The sequence below is a fragment of the Rosa rugosa genome, chromosome 1, assembly GCF_958449725.1.
Source record: "Rosa rugosa chromosome 1, drRosRugo1.1, whole genome shotgun sequence".
Classification (NCBI taxonomy): domain Eukaryota; kingdom Viridiplantae; phylum Streptophyta; class Magnoliopsida; order Rosales; family Rosaceae; genus Rosa; species Rosa rugosa.
In genome coordinates this window covers 51,989,744-52,006,574 of record NC_084820.1, presented here as the reverse complement: position 1 = coordinate 52,006,574, position 16,831 = coordinate 51,989,744, and the positions used below count along the sequence as shown (strand labels likewise).

At 38.1% G+C, this 16,831-nt stretch overlaps 1 protein-coding gene, 1 long non-coding RNA gene and 1 pseudogene across 10 annotated transcripts; all 3 read right to left on the bottom strand.

Moving 5' to 3' along the window:
* Nucleotides 1-3,007: 3,007 nt before the first annotated feature.
* Nucleotides 3,008-10,489, bottom strand: LOC133725368 (ubiquitin carboxyl-terminal hydrolase 6-like). Of its 2 annotated transcripts, none has more exons than XM_062152591.1 (18): nucleotides 10,345-10,489; nucleotides 9,591-9,736; nucleotides 9,411-9,446; nucleotides 9,164-9,271; nucleotides 8,796-8,896; nucleotides 8,590-8,716; nucleotides 7,977-8,036; nucleotides 7,819-7,886; nucleotides 7,635-7,685; nucleotides 5,063-5,171; nucleotides 4,856-4,944; nucleotides 4,562-4,631; nucleotides 4,298-4,378; nucleotides 4,115-4,210; nucleotides 3,969-4,017; nucleotides 3,739-3,864; nucleotides 3,581-3,655; nucleotides 3,008-3,327 (listed from the first exon to the last, which is right to left on the bottom strand). In XM_062152591.1, exons 1-18 carry the CDS (start codon nucleotides 10,352-10,354, stop codon nucleotides 3,272-3,274), a joined length of 1,458 nt encoding a protein of 485 aa, XP_062008575.1. In that variant the 5' UTR covers nucleotides 10,355-10,489; the 3' UTR covers nucleotides 3,008-3,271. The 2 variants fall into 2 exon arrangements, with proteins under 2 accessions (XP_062008575.1, XP_062008576.1); XM_062152592.1 differs by having other exon boundaries at nucleotides 3,739-3,858.
* LOC133725369 (phosphatidylinositol 4-phosphate 5-kinase 6-like) lies at nucleotides 5,179-7,628 on the bottom strand (annotated as a pseudogene).
* Nucleotides 10,490-12,501: 2,012 nt separating the features above from the next.
* On the bottom strand, nucleotides 12,502-16,322 carry LOC133740587 (uncharacterized). 8 transcript variants are annotated; one of them, XR_009861329.1, is made up of 9 exons: nucleotides 16,118-16,322; nucleotides 15,903-15,987; nucleotides 15,414-15,704; nucleotides 15,246-15,313; nucleotides 15,040-15,118; nucleotides 14,842-14,927; nucleotides 14,068-14,130; nucleotides 13,893-13,940; nucleotides 12,502-12,933 (listed from the first exon to the last, which is right to left on the bottom strand). It is a non-coding gene; the product is annotated as an uncharacterized LOC133740587 (long non-coding RNA). The 8 variants fall into 8 exon arrangements; XR_009861328.1 differs by lacking the exon at nucleotides 15,246-15,313 and adding an exon at nucleotides 14,572-14,613; XR_009861325.1 differs by lacking the exon at nucleotides 15,246-15,313 and adding an exon at nucleotides 14,572-14,602.
* Nucleotides 16,323-16,831: the final 509 nt, after the last annotated feature.

Sequence of the window (16,831 nt, the reverse complement as noted above, 5' to 3'; positions counted from 1 at the left end):
CTGATTATTTGCTCAATAAAGCCTTGAAATTTGAGTCAAAGATTCATGCTTCCTGGGTTTCATGTAGGAATATCTTCCCCATGAGTCAAAGATTCCACCCTGTTCTTGCCACTGGTACCTACATCCGATATACTCAATTTCAAAATATCTTAAACCACATCAAGCTCAAATTTTGCTACAAAACTATGTCAATACCCAGAAAAATCATTGTCATCATCATCAATCAATTTGTCAAAGAAATCCTCGTCGGTCTGAACAAAATTTTCCGCAGGTGCAGTAAAAGCATAAATTTACATGAATAGCCGGCAAGCTCCAGAAAACCGCCACCACGCCATCACCACGCGTCAAAACAGCGCCAACCCGAAAACCTCCGTCGCAGCACAGCCCTAACACGCCGCAAGACACCCCTACACTAATCTGAAGACCCCCAGCAGATCCAAGACAGAGATCGAGTTAGATCCCATCGGGATCGGCCCCACCAACACCAGATCCGAACAGCCACAGCCAACACACGCAGGGCGATGACGTCAGAAGCCACCGCCGGAGCCCCGAGATCCGTCGCAGCACCCCCGCGACCATCACCCATGAACCGAGATGGCGGATCGATTTGCAGCACCCCCGCGACCGTCACCCATGAACCCAGATGGCGGATCCATTCGCAGCACCCCCGCGACCGTCACCCATGAACCCAGATGGCGGATCGATTCGCAGCACCCCCGCGACCGTCACCCATGAACCCAGATGGCGGATCGATTCGCAGCACCCCCGCGACTGTCACCCAAACCGGCACAACATCCCAGCCACCTACCTAGAGCCACGTCGCATCCTTGGCACCCCTCCACAGCTTAACAAACAGCCTCCCCTCCCGGACCGGAGCGCAGCGACGGAGGATCCATCGGCGATCAGCCGGGAGAGAGAGCCCTCCTCCGAATTTCCTTTCTTTTTTCCTCTCGCGCCTGGGGCGCGTTCTTTTTCTCCCTCACGAGTCCCCCTGATATCTTCTTTCGGTTTTTTTAAGTCCCAGAGACCCAGATCATCTGAGAAGAAGAAGAATAAGAAGATAAAGAAGATAAAGAACAAGGAAAAAGAAAAAGAAGGAAAAAAAAAACAATTAACAAAGAAAAGGGCAAATTGGTCTTTTTCTTAGTTTTTGGTCTTCACGTGCTTGCCACGTAAGCAAAGAAACGGTGCCGTCAAGAAATTTTGGACGGAAGTATCACGTTGGTGTCAAAATATGTGTTTGGGTATCACATTGATACTTTTGAGAGTTCGGGTATCAAATTGGCCTTGGCAGCATAGTTTGGGGACCGTAGCTGAATTTTTCTCAAAATTTAAATATACACAACTTTTTCACTTTAGGTTTTTCATGTACATGGCACAATGACTTATAGTAAGAAAAGTGTAATAGGAATTTTTTTTTTTTTTTTTTTCTTTCAGCGGAAGACAACTTGCTTATTTTCAGAAAGATTACACAATAACTTATCCAAATAGCACAACAAAAAACCAAAAAAAAAAAAAAAATAGCACAACTAAAATGTCATTAGCTATGTAACTGTAATTGCTCAAGTAGTGATAGCACATATGATGCATAAAATTCTATCCAAAAACCAGGCAATAAAAGTACTCTATCATCCTCTCGAGCTGAACCGTTACCGCGACCTGAACCTTGTCGAGCCAAGCCAAGTCGCCATTACCAGTAAAAACTGCACCATGAAATATTCTTTTAAGGAAAGAGGCCTGTAACTCCTATAGGAGCTGACACCCCATGTCCAAGTACGAACAATAATCCCAAGCCAGTAACGCCAGAAAAATGCTGAAAATCACGTTGCACAATAGCAGCATAATCAACTACTGAAATTAACACATCAACTAACAATCCATTCCACGCCACCACAGAAAAATCTTCCCAACATCACCATGAAGCCGCAATCCAGAAAGGAGAATCAAACTTAAAAACCCAACCACCGTCACCAACACCAATCAAACATAGAAAACCCCTATCCCTCTCATACAAGGCACAAATCTCAATTTTGACACAACTCAGCACTTAGGGAGACCGAACCAACCTCGGCACAAGATTTACCCAAAAACCCCCATAAAAACCAACAAAGACCACAGCTCCACCAAAACCAAACAGTCGAGGAAATGCAAAAAAGATTCTGGGTTGGATAGAATGAGCGCTAGGGTTCTTCATATTTGTTGTTTTCATGTTGATTAGTGATCAAGATACAATAACCAACTACATATGTTGTGACACATGATTACAAGAAATAAAACGTAATCACATCATTTAATGGAATTCATTATTAGCTGCCGCCTAAATTGTAAATTTGATCATGATTATGCAAAGTGTAATGGCTTTTCTCTCCATCCAAGCGTCCAACTTTAACTAGTCCAAATTTTCCACTTGTGGATCCTACTAGAGAACTGGGAGTACTAAACTGGAAAATTCTGTAGAAGCACCAACTGAGTTTTGAGATAATTACTAAATTTGGAAAGATGCGCGCTTAGAAAAGGTCAAATTTTGCGGCCAACGGTCAAAACATAATCTTACGTTTCATACAAGTCATAGACTCGTAAGATTATAATCATTGTCTCTGGTTACTAGTTCTGGTAGTCTAGTAGACTGCAATTTCTACTTGATAACGAAAACTGAAACATCATCGGAGATATCCACGACAGGATGCACTAAACCTGATAGACACAAGACCTTCCGGATGAATTTGATTACTCTTTTACAACAGAAAGGGTGGATGTGAGCAGAGGATAGTCAGGGGAATGCTCTCCACCGATTGAATACTGCAAGTAGAGATTAATCACGGTCATCTACAACCCCAGGGATTATTGTTACAATCCCAGTCATTTTCATAGAAAGCTGGTGATGGGACCTTTCTTTCCCACAAAATCGCGATGATAAGGCCATGGACTATAACACCATGTCAATTAAGTAATCTACCTTCGTCATCACCACTTAGCTCAATGGGGAAAAAAATGGAAATAATGTGGATAACTGAAATTCACTTTCTTTTCATAAAAAGCATCTAATAACAACGAATTTTCTTTCTAACACACATTTGACGACTTCAATGTAAGCAAAGATTCACTTTCACAGCTATCACATCTAAATCATGACCAAGTTTTTTTTTTTTTTCTGGCACCCAGGCGGGACAAACTTTAATGGCAGAAGTACAATTGTGTAGAATCTAATTCTTGAAATGCAGACATGCAGGAAATTTCAAGTTTTCAAATTTTGATTGAGATAAAGGAACTATCACATAGGAAGTACGCGGGCCTTATACAAGCAGATATAGGCCATATGCCAATCACCTGAAATAAGCAGCAGCAGAAGGTTAATGGACAATTTTGGAGTGACTGCACATGAAATGCCACAGTAAAGGCATGCAAAAGCACCAGCAATGGTAAGTGACAAAATGAATTACTGAGTTACACAATTGTTAGAATTTATATTATATGACAATGAATGGCATATATCTGTCTCAGTGTCTTGTGTGGGTCACAGAAGCATGTGGTAGTCTGAGCAAACATTATGCTATTAGCAAAGAATTAGCAGCAATCTTACCTCCTCCAGAGAGTTTTGTGATATCTTCCTCCCGCTGTGGGATGGGACTATCATCATCATACTCGATCCATTTCCCTTGAACCAACAAAAGAAGTCAATTAGTTAAAAGTTTGAATAATAGCATGCTAACAAAGTACAAGTTGTTCCAGAAAGCTAACCACTTTCTTGCTTGACCCAGGCAACATAATGCCCCGAGTCAGCACTGCGACCCTTGTGTGTCAGCACAGCAACCAAATCATAAACTCCAGTCAATTGTGTTTCCTTCTCAGGTTGAACACCTGCAGCTATATGACACAGTCAAATGATGCAATAATGCAAGCCAGACATGTAATGAACCCGAGTAAACAAGCAAAAGACCCCATAATTTGACAGGTTCACTGACAATTACCTTCATCAGACATAGCATTAGAGGGTTCTCCACTTCCATTTGAGGCTCCCTGTATACATATAACAGATTTGAGATGCGTTCAACATAATCACATATGCATTCATGTTTTTCTTGTGTGAATATGTATAGCAAGGTTGAGTAATCACCTCCGCATCAGACATCTTGATATCATTGTCTTTTGAACCAGAGCTCTTTTCACTGGGTTTCAAACCAAGTTTTTTACCTTCCTCATCCCTCAAAATCTGACAGTTTGAAGTTGAAGTAATTAGGACAACAAAAAGGAAATAAAAATCAATATCTTCTCATTAGAGCAAAAGCGAAGTATATACCCGGCGAGGAGCTTCCAATTTTTTGCGAAGATCCTCTGAACACAGATCATAAACATCCAATTCCAAAGGATAATCCACTTTCTGAGAAAAGTGAAAACAGCTTAAAAGTCAGTGATGCTAACAAAATTCAAGTGAAGTAAACTGGCATCAAACTCTAAAACTGTCAAGACCTTTCCACAAAACCCTATTCTCATACAAAATACTTCTTATTTCCTCTTAATATATGGAAAATCTGATTTCTGGATAAAAGAAAACAGGAATTACCCGCAAAATCTTGGCCTTCTGATTTGATTCCCTCTTCCAGAAAAAGCGGACAAACTGAATGGTCAAATACCTAGAGAGAAAAATTTTAAAAATTAAAAAATTATGGAGGGCGACCCAGCAAATAATTGCAAGGGGTCCAGATACACAAACTTAATCGAGTGATCTACAGAATACGATATATAATGGCATAAGTCATTCACTCAATTCATAATAGTGTGACCCATACAGTTGGATACTGCAAGATTAGAGACAAGTGACATACAATGCTATATGAAGAATAATACAGATTTGTACCTTGGCAGGCCATTGATACGGGACTCCTTCACATAGACTGCACTACGCCCCAAAGAAGGAGAATTTTTTTCCAACTCCGATTTTAAACCCTACATTGTATATTGCAACAATCAGAGTGATGTAGGTTTATCCTGTGTCCGCATAACATCATTACATGTTATGGTGAACAAAAAGTAAGACCTCCAACAGAGATGTGATTACACTTACATGTTTTAACCCTTCATGCAAATGGTTCACCTCTTGTGATATGTGGCATTTAAGGGAATGAACTGACTCTGTTTCTGAGCTTTCTTCCCCACTTTCTGCACAGTGCACCCTAGCCACACATCAATTGTACAAAGATTCAGCATAATGAATACAGATTACTCATAAATCATGACAGTTCAAACAAAAAATCTTAGATCATGAAATGCTGCTTCTGAAACATTACTATATATTAAGTTTTAAGGAACAATGACCAAAATACCCCCTAGGAATGGTGAAGTTTTCAACTTACCCCCTTAGCTGTCAATTTATCAATCCACCCCCTAACCTCTCAAAGCGAATGTGCCATATCAATGACCTCACTGATGATTCTGCTAGTAAGCATTGTCATTTCAACTATAGACCAGACTACACACAGATAACTGCCTGCCCACATTTAAAGTTAAAATTTGGGTCCAACTATACTGCTGTCACGTGTCTTCTACAAAAACTCCAAAGACAAAAGCACAAAAATGTCTTGGGTATGGCTTTGGATGAACAGAAGAGATTGGACTTGGGCCATATTGGAACGACTTGTATGCATGCTCAAGTTTTTTCCTGATATCAGTAGTCCTGTAGCATGCCAATTATCCAAAGAAAACAGAATGACATCATACAGCTCCCTGTTGGTTCTCTAACCAACTGTGTGCATCACAATCGGTTCTTCTCAGTGTCCTTTCAGCCCATGCTGGCATATTAATGCCTAATCTAGTGGAAGCCCACCAGTTTGGGTCAAGAAAAAGCCAACCCATCTCACCTTGAGAAACGTGACGGGCTCCTTCACTGTCAGGGTCACCATTTCCGGTAAGAGTGCAAACTCCAGAAGTATGGTCTTCACTTCCAAGAAGCTTCATGCAGAGTGCACCCCATCTCATCTCTGCATGAAGCTTCTTGGAAGTGAAGACCAACCGAAAGAATATTTTGTTATTCTTTCCTGTTCAAGGAAATCGCAATCTCTGTCCACTTGCCTGCAAGACTCCTGAAACAAAACAACCCCATTGGACAGTCCCTCCCAGTTCTATCACAATTGGATCCTGTACTAATTACTCACCCTCCCATGGGACGGTCCCTCGGCCTCGCAATCCCTTCATTTCTCTGCTTATAAATAGGTGGCTTACATTCCATGCGAATTCAGCATCTTCTGTGAAGGAGAAATTGAAATAGTCTCCCACCGGACATACCTTAGAATCATCCAAGTCCACTGCAAACACCTGCTGAGGATCCCAATCCACATGACCACCAGAAGAACCCACTGTGGAAGAAAGTAAAAAGTCCCATTCTGATCTTTTGACTCACTCCAAACACCCACATAGAAGCTCCCATCAGCGCACCTTAATGTACCATTTCTTTCAGGCAATCCTTCTTCCCAAGACCCATCATGGCTATTCCCATATGCTCCAACTCCCAAAAATCTTTCGATTCCTTAACTGACCAATGTAATGATTCATATTCCTCCATTGATACCGCCCTTAGCCGTCCTGCAATCCTTGGGGCCATTCACCCTCATAATAATCCCCATTGATAAAGCTCTTAGTCCCCTTGACCATATCTCAAATTCAGCCCATGAACCTTCCACAAGAACCTGTATAAGTCCCTTTACCATCCATAAAACACAGTTTTGAAGTCTCCTTCATAAGTGGCACTGTGGCACCAGAAGGCCAGCTAACTTTCCCTTATCTGCTGTCTTGCCCTTTTGCCATTCACCAACCCACATACACCCATCTGTCCAGAAGTACTTACCTTGGCCATGTGCGTGTTACTTGTGTCCAAGCCATCATTGGCGAGGACCTTCTCAGCTTGATAAAGGGTTGTGAATAAAGGGCCATCATCTGCAGGGGCTGTGGACATGGTTATGTATAAAGCTTTGGCCCTTTTTCTTTCCTCCATTATGTTTTTACACAATGTTGCTTCCCACTTCCCAGGCCTTGACAATGAATCTGAACCCTCTGCTCATTATCTCTCTTCACCTTCCTCACATTCCTCTTGGCTATTGACTCTCATCCATAAATACCCAGATCAAAACATTCTCCCCCTGTTTCTTTCTTACCCTCTATGTGCCCCACTTCAGTCAACATCTTTACCCATCATTCCATTATAAAAAATCATGAAAATAAGCTGGAGGTCCAGCTTATTTTGATCACTTGGTGAGATAAAAAATAAATAAATAACCTAGAGGTAAATTGGCAATTTCACTTTTCCTAAGTAGGTATTCTGTCTATGAAGTCATTAATAACGATCCTTAATGAGTCAGTCATATGTCAAGCAGGAAGAAAAGAAACCACACAAATTGATAAAAACAGCATTGGCATAAAAGATTGGTAGTAGTTCTTCAGTGTAGAAGCCATACACATTATGCAGATAAAAACCATATAATTATTTCAAACATTTACTTCATTTCTTGTCCAGAACAAATCATCCGACTAGTGAAATACATTGTTATGTTTGAATATCAACAAAGAAAACTGTCAACGGTAAATCTCAGCACACTATTGAGTGGAGTCAATCTAATTAAATAACTGTAATGGAGATATCAAACCTGCTAACTAGGTCGACACCGAAAAGGGCCTTCACTGTATCTGGATTCTCACTGCAAGACATTGTTCAAACCAACAATCATTATAAATTTCAATATGTATAAACTCAGAACACGAACTGGCAAATAAAATAGAGTAGAAAGAATGCCAGTAGGGTTAAAATATATGTATATAAGAATAAACTACCTTGAACCAGAAGATCTCAAAGACTGAGAAAGGGTGTATAGAAGTTGTGTCCAACATTCTTCAGCATCCTGTTACACATTTAAATAAAAAAGATTACCAAACTACCAGTAACAAGAGTGAAGCATATTGTACCGCTACTTTAGGCGACAGATGGAAACCTGTTGCATGAAGGAATTGTTATGGAGCTGACCAAATTGAGGATACTTTTTACGCAGCACCTGCAAATACAATATAGTAAATCCACTCATACTTTTTTCTATCAGTAAGAAAATATAGGTATAGGAGTTTATTATTGTTTTGACTGACATAGTTTCTAAGAAGAATGCTCAGCTACAATCTCCAATAAAGAAATTAAAAAATACATTAAAAAAAATAAAAACATAACCTGATAGTTGAAATGCAAGCAAATCAAGATTATGGCTCCATTTGGGATTGCTTCTAAAATTAGCAAACACGCTTTTAGACTATCAAAGGCACTTTTGTATGCATTTGGCAGAAATTGTTAAAAGTGCCACTAAGTTATAAAAGCAATATTTGGTATCATTTGAAGAAGCACTTGGTCTGTGCTTCCTTAAAAACCATTGGCAGTGCTTTCACGAAAAACACTTGAAATTTTTATGAAAAAACTCCGTGCTTCTACCAAAACAGTTATAAGGGAACTCCTAGAGAAGCAATCCCACACAGAGCCTATACTCCTAGGAGTCTCTCAAGTTTCATAAAGAGATAGAAAGTGTTTGAGAAGTTGATCCATAGTATAATAAGATGACAAACCATCCAAAATTGCATGGGTGCCACAGGCTTGACACTTTTATCCAGTTCATTGAATAAATCACGAGTTGCAACAGTCAATGTGTGAGAAGTCTGATCCACGTCATTGCTTCTTCCTGAATGTGAGTAGCTAAAGAAAAAAATGCATTTTGATCACTGGTTTGAGGTTAAATAAACTGCAAGACAATTATTAAAAGAAGCTAACTTACTTGATCAAAGCTGACTTCAACTCTGGAACAGAATGCAGACATTGTACAGTGGAGTTCATATAACAGGTGTTTCCCAAATTAAATAGACCAGCACTATGACCCTGAAAGTAAAAGTAACATAGGCTGAAATATTTTAAAGATGAGGCAAAAGAAAACAGATGACAGCAGTGTAAAGTGTAAACTCTAAGGAAAGAGATAGGAGAAGTTTGCAAGGGACTATCACAGGCACAAAGCAATGAGAAGAGAAGGTCAATGATAACAATTTAAAATCATATTTTTCATACAGCCACATAGAACAAGTTGTTCACTCAACTGAAAAAAATAAATAAATAAAGGTCTAGATAAATTCGTAGAGCACATAATCATACCAAGTTGATAGCTTGTTCTTCTTCTGGTAGATCTTCTACAAAAACAGTACCCTTCTCTGGAGCCTTGACAATCTCATCTGCAGTCCCCATCATCATCAATTTTTGACCCTATAAAAGTATACATTATGAATCATTTCTTATTCTTATTAAAGTCGAAATGGAGAATTTATGTCACTAAGCAACAGTTGTGATAAAATAACAAAAAATAAATAGCGAGTGAAATAATGCACTCCAAAACAACCCCCACCTCTTTTACTCCTAATGTCGACCACTCTGCATCATCCTGCACACAGACAAGAGAAGTCAGGAACACACTAACCGCATGCCATGTAAGCAACTCTTGATGAGACATATGCAGAAGAATTTCGTTGCTATTTACAGCATATGCAAGGATTTATGAAGGTGTGGAAAATTGCCAACCACTCACCTTCAACAAACCACCTTTAACCATTATCTTCTGTCTTTCAGGAGGCACCCCTGTTAAGTCGTATAATTGGCACTTGAATACATAAGGGGGCTGGGTAGTGTCAATTTCCACAGCTTTGAAAAGCTCCTTCTGCCATTTTACGCTCACTACAAAAAGTAATAAGACAATAGTTGTCAATCAATAAACCCAAGTCACCAAACACAAATCCGATACTATTTCAGATGGGTTTCTTTTATCCTCAGCTTAAGCTGACCACATACAGAGCATATTCCACACCAAACAAAACCTACTTTTCCTTTCGTAAACAATATGCAGCATCTTTAGATAGCATTCTCAGCACTACAACATTCTCAAGTAAGCTAAATACAGCACAAGAAACCAAACTGACTGACAACTCTACATACTCTACTCTACACCGAAAACGCAAAAACCGAACCCATTCGCCTAAAAACCAAAACCCACATCAGAAATGCCAAAATTCCAAAGACCCAGATCCTATATTCAATTAAAATCCACAAAAATGGACCAATAACGCGGTTTAACATAATGCTTAAACAATACAAAGCATAAAAAATCTCCAGTCACCAAGATCAAACTAATTAAACAATAAGCCCTAATTGCGCCACAAAATTGAACATTGAAGAACATAAAAGCTCGAACAAATTAGAAAAAGGGTAAAGCACCAATTTTGGACTGGAAATAAAATCGATCAAGTAGTAGATTATTGAGAGTAAGCTCGAGGAGGTGGTCGAACCGTTAATCATGGTTGAAAAGGGTTTGGCGGTGTAAAGATCGAAGCTTGGGATTTTGAGAGAGTATAGCTTGGAGAACAGGAAAGACAAACGTGCTTCTTCGTATTTCTAGCTCTTGCTTTATAGAGAGCCGGTCCGAACCCGAACCCGAACCCGAACCCGTAGAAAAATTATATTTTGGCCACTTTCCACAATGGGAGTTTTTATTTTTATTTTTTTCCAATTTAAGGGATCATTTTTGTGACTAATTTTTCAATTACATCTCGACTACTCGCTTTTTTTTAAGTCTTCGATAGTATATTATTTATTTATATTTTCAGCTAAATTGATAATAATTGAGATACTTAACTAGATCAAATTAAGGGGCCGTGACCACTTACTCAATTTCAATTTAAAAATTGCTCACTTGCTCCACTAAGAGTTTTTTTACCCCATTTATCCAATCTAACATCTATTGACAGTATTGCCCTCATTTTAATTAATGAATTACACTTATCTATCTCTCTCTCTCAGACTCTCTCTCTCTCCCCCCACCGATTTCTCTCCTCCATCCCCCGAATCCGGCAACGCCGTCATTCCGCCATCCTCGTCGCGCCAAATAAAAGTGCCGCCTCCTCCAAGCAAATCGATCCCCAGCTTGGATCTGTGAACCCAGTCCAGATCGGATCAGTCTGATCCGATGCGATCCAGGCCGCCACAGATTCGACGTCGCCCGACAAAACTCGAACCTGCACCTTCAAGCCATTCCGCCGATGAGTACAACGAATTTGTGAAACCCAGTCCAGATCGGATCAGTCCAATCCGATTCGATCCAGGCCTACGACGTCGCCCGGCCACCCTCGATCCTGCACCTCCGATGCGTTTCGGCTCCGCCTCGTTCCAATCGAACTAGGTGAGCGGCAGTTCTTGTTGCGTTCATGACCGACTTGAGCTCCACAGAGGAGGAGTTTTCAGTGACCCATTTGAGAAAAACGTTGTTTGGTAAATAACCAAATAGGGGTTTTGATTGTTTTCAACGAATTCAAAGGATTTGAGGCTAACTGGGTACTGGGTAGAAGATGATGTGGATGGAATTGAACTGAAGTTGACCAAAGTAGAAGATGATGATGAACGATGGAGATGGTCAGTGGAGATGGTATCTGTAATGTATTCATTTTGGTTCACTTGAGGGCAATAATATGATTATTGGAAGGTAATAATATAATTATTGGGGCAATAATATGATTATTAGGAGGCAATAATATGATTATTAGGAGGCAATAATATGATTATTGGGAGTCAATAATATGATTATAAATTGATCAATTGTGCCTGTAGTGTATTCATTTTGGTTTTGGGAGTTCATACAATTCACTGGACGGCAATAATATGATTATTGGAGGCAATAATATGACTTTTGGGAGGCAATAATATGATTACTGGGGGGCAATAATATGGTTATTGGGTATTATTAGGGACCGATCGCCGGATTCCGGTCGCCGGTCGCCGGATTCCCATCACCGATCGCCGGATTCCGGTCACAGGTCGCCGAATTCCGCGGCCGGCCACTAGTCACCGGAGTCCGGCAAGGTATCCAACGACTTCTCTCTCTAAGTGAGAAAGAAGGAAATGGCAAAAAAGTCCCAAAAATAAATAAAAAGAATAAAAAAAGAATTAATTGGGTAATAGGGAAATAATCTCTTAGAGTGTTTTGGGTAAATGGGGTTAAAAAACTCTTAGTGGAGCAAGTGAGCAATTTTTAAGCTGAAATTGGGTAAATGATCATTTCCCCTCAAATTAATGGATAAACCAAATTTGTTAAACTTAAACCGTTCATATTTATGATTGTATATCACAATTATGAATGCATCATCGATTTCCGATTTGGCTACGTAGAGCCATGGATGACTATTTCATTATAAAATTTCTTTAATGGTAATTTTAAGGGAACACTTGTATGACTCGTTTTCGTTTAAATTTAGGTAAATCGAGCTTTCAATTTTAAGATTTTTATGAGTAGATTATTTCTACAAATTATAAGATGAACTGAAAAACAGTAATGCATTCATAATTAGGGTTTAATATCATGATTCATGAACATGAACTGTGTTTGGTTTTGTCCATTGATAAGATCTAGGTAGGTAATATAACAATTACCAATTTGATTGAAAACTAGCATGTGTGCCCGCGCGTTGCTGCGGGTTTTGGAACAGAATCTGCAGGTCTTGAAGGATAGAGAATTCAGTTTGGAACTAACATAGATCTTGGTTTACAAACATAAACATTAATATAGATGTTCTGGTAATATTCAAATATAGATTACAATGGCTGTTGAAACAGCTTGTCAAAAATACATTGTCCTACTTACGGGGTAACCTAGTTACAACTGTCGTTTTATTTGTCTGCCAAAAAGAGATGCTGATGTCCATTAGCATATGTTTATGAACCAACAATGGCAAGGGATCAGCATATGTTTATGGACCAACAATGGCAAGGGATCAACAATATGGACCAAAAGAAAAAACCACAAACCTGCAGACTAATCTCACAACAACTAAATCAGTTGCACCAACAGCAGGAGCTGCAGCAAAAGTAACAGTAGCAGCTGAAACCTGCATACCAAATCAATCAAAGTTCAACATTAAAACAGCAGCAACAACATGTAAATATAACAGAAACCTTCTTCTGAACATCCCCTAGCAATAATATGAAACTAAAAAATTGACTGCAACTACTCCCAATAAACTTTAGGCGGTCAAGTACAAACAATTTTATGTAACGATCATTTAAATCATATATTAGTGACACAAAAATAAAGAGCCTAAATTTGTAATCAGTGATGAAAATACAAAGAGATTATTAGTGCATAAAGATTATGTCATAAGAAATCATTTTATAGCTCTCTTTCAATTGTTGGAACGCCCAAAACATGCATTAAAGACGCATTAAAGTGATTACCGATACTGGTTGGAAGAAATAATTTCATCACAGATTTAGGCATGAAGGTATCAGTAACGAAATTGAAGTTAAAAATAGAAGCAAATAAAGTAAATGGAGAAAAAAATTGAAAAAGAATTAGATGATTGTATACTAAGGTATTTGTTGATTATGAATGTGAAATATCTGAAGCATGGAACAAAGCTACATAAAGGTCAAGACATATGTGCTGAATGTTTACACAGTAAAGGTTTCTTATTATTGGTTGGTTTCTGTATTAATTAACTGACCTTAGGCTATGTGCATGCAGTTATAAACATATTAGATTACTATTCTCATTCTCACTAAATGAAAAGTTTGACAATACAAACACATTATCCAACCTCAGTTCATACAAAAGACTGATTTTCATGTTTTCAAACAGTACAAACACACCATTCAACTTCAGCTCACACAAAAGACTGAAACATTTTTAAACATAACATAATCGTCAAGCTTTAGGAAAACGGATAAACATAAATCAAAAGGGTAATATATCCTGCAAATAACTTTTCAAAACAGAAATCAAATATACTAAATGCAGACTGTGACAGCTCTTTAAATTTTATTAGCAACATCATTTAAACATTCGTACCTGAATTCAAAATACTTGCAAACATTGATAGTTCACTGTTCCCAATATCTGCAAAACAAAAGAAAACCACTTATTACAACCACTAACACTTTCTTTGTATAAGAATTCTAATTATGTGTAAAATCCGGCCAACTATGATTGAAGTCTTTTTTAAATGAAGATCATCGGCTCTCACATTATCCACTTCTATTTTTCACAGCTTCACCTGCTTTTGGAATGTCAATTATAGGCAACCAACCTGAGAAAGATGATCGGAATGTTAGTAGCAGCAGCTTCACAACTGACAACACCTCCAATGCCACCTAATCTTCCATATACATAAACGGCTAAAAATAAAAGGCTAATAATGTCAAGATATATAGTACAGAAATGCTATGTCGGCTTGCATATTTAGCATGACTTTTTGCTGCTACATCATGCTAATGAGGAGTCCTATGCTTTTATGTCAGTTAAACATGGCTTCTATATACATGTAGTTTTTTTATTTATTCTATTCTTACGTGTTTTTTTTTTTTCCTACTTCTTTGTTTCTTTATATTCAGCAACTGCCGATAAACATTACAATTAATATAAGATGTGGAGATGTGGAGCCTTAAGAACATTGAAATATAAAATCCATACAACATTAGAAATAGAAGCAGAGGATATCCTTCTTAGCTGTGTTATTTTGAATATTTACCTGTTTAATGTGTTCAGCTATTCCATCATCACTGACATTAGACTGTTGTTGATCAGTAATATAAATAAAAAAAAATAGAGCATTCAAGGTAGGAAACTCAGTGACAGAAGATATTGCATGCTATTTTCTGTAGTCTTTCTTATTTACCAAGAAACCAAACAATGCTATATGTTAAACTATGAATTTACCTAAGCAGAGGAAACAAATCTGAAAATTAAGTAACATGACTTTGACATGAAATTCAAATTTCAGAGCAAGATAGCTACGTACTTGAATGTTACTGTTGCACCAACTGAACCTGCACACAAAATCAATCAAGTCTCCTATAGGCTGTCAAGTACAAAGAATTACACAGCCTGCAGAAGACCATTTCAATCAAAAAAAGACAGTCCCACAACACAATCACTAACTAAATGATATTTTCAAAAAAATCAGAATAAAAAAGCAAGACATTTGATAGTAAACTACCTTAGAAGCACTAACTGCAGGAATCACAACCACAATTGATTGAACCGCAGACACATCAAGCAAACACAATTGATCAATTCTGCATAAAAAACAAAAATGAATGTCTGCATGTATCAGCCATTTCCAATTAAATTCACACATTAAAGCAAACAGCAAATAAACTCTGCATCTTAACATTTCATCTTAATGGAAAAAAAACCCAATACCTTCACACAGATTCCTTTCTAATTACAAACAATTATATCCAGCGATGATCTAAAGATGTCTCCAATTCCTGATTCATCAAATACAGAACCCAAAAACAATTTCAACCACAAAATTAAGATTGCAACAAAAAAGAAAAGAAAAGGAAAACAACAAAATAGATCGAATACCTTCCACTTCTTTTCTTTCAAGCAAGCAAGAGCTCCTCTCCTATTTGCTCCACAAACAACAAAACCCCAAAAGAAAAAAGACTTCATCAGATCTAATCAAATAGAAACCCCAACTCTATGGAAACAAACCCAGACTCTATAAAACCCAGGAAGATTATGAACAAATCGAATAAAACCCATATCAATTTTCAAACTAAATTAATAGGCAGAAGTTAATCAATACCATAGGAAAAAAAATATCAAAAAATCTCACCCCAGGCTGCAATGTTTGTAAAGCTTCAAGCCTTATTCCTGATCATTGGTCCAAATAGTAAATGATTAGCTCGCAAAAAGCAGGTTGCAAAAACCCAACATGCAGGATCAAAATCAATGCAATCGTTCATAAGCAGGTTGCAGAGACCCAACATGCAGAATCAAAATCAATAGCTTAACGCAAAAAGGAACCAAATAAAAACACGAACTTTCACAGTCAGAAATTTCGGTACCCACCCTTCAGTCATGTAGAAACTCCTCTCCCGTTTCCTCCAAAATCACCCTCCTTCTCTTCGCCCAAATCAGCCACACACCCAAGAATCTGTCACAAAAACACTAAATCAGACGTATACCCAACAATCTTTCACACAAACCCAACAAATAAGTACCAAATCGACTAGACATGAATAAAACAATAACATGCAGAACCCAGCACCCCAACAACTACATACCTCCAGATGCGCAGACGACAGCTTACAACGAATTCGAGAGGGAAATGCTCGCGTCAATCACCCCAAGACCTTTTATACCTAGGCCAAACATAATACCGTAATTAAACAGACCACGAAGGGCAGAACCGTCATTTCACATTTTCAGCTCGGCTCGAGCCGGCACTGTTACTAAGCCGATGAACAGTGAACCCGCAAATAGTATATAGTAAATTTGCAAACAATGGCGACTTAAAAACTGACGTTTGAGCTGCTACATGATCAAAAGTGAGTCTTATAAGGGATCCCTTAAAATAAACAAAAGAAATGATAACTTACTATAACCCGATCTATATTTGTGTTATTGATTCACTTTCTCATTTAATTCTTCATATTTACATAATAAGTAGGTATTATGTGCGTTCTTTGTGCTATACTAGGGTTGGGAAACCATATGTCGATGGTAATTGTCTTTCAGTACTTGAAAATTATTTGGGATATCTCCAACTTTAATGTATGTATGTATGTATGTATGTATGTATGTGTGTGTATATTCTTCATAAATGTTTAAAAATCACAATCATATTGTGAATGATAAGGTAAGATATCTCTGGATAATATACTGTTGGGTTTAGAGCAAGTAAATTCATTTAAATAAAATAATTCAAACAAGGTTCATATTCATTGATAGCTTCTTACAATGGAGGCACATTGCCTTTATATAGCTCTATATGCTCA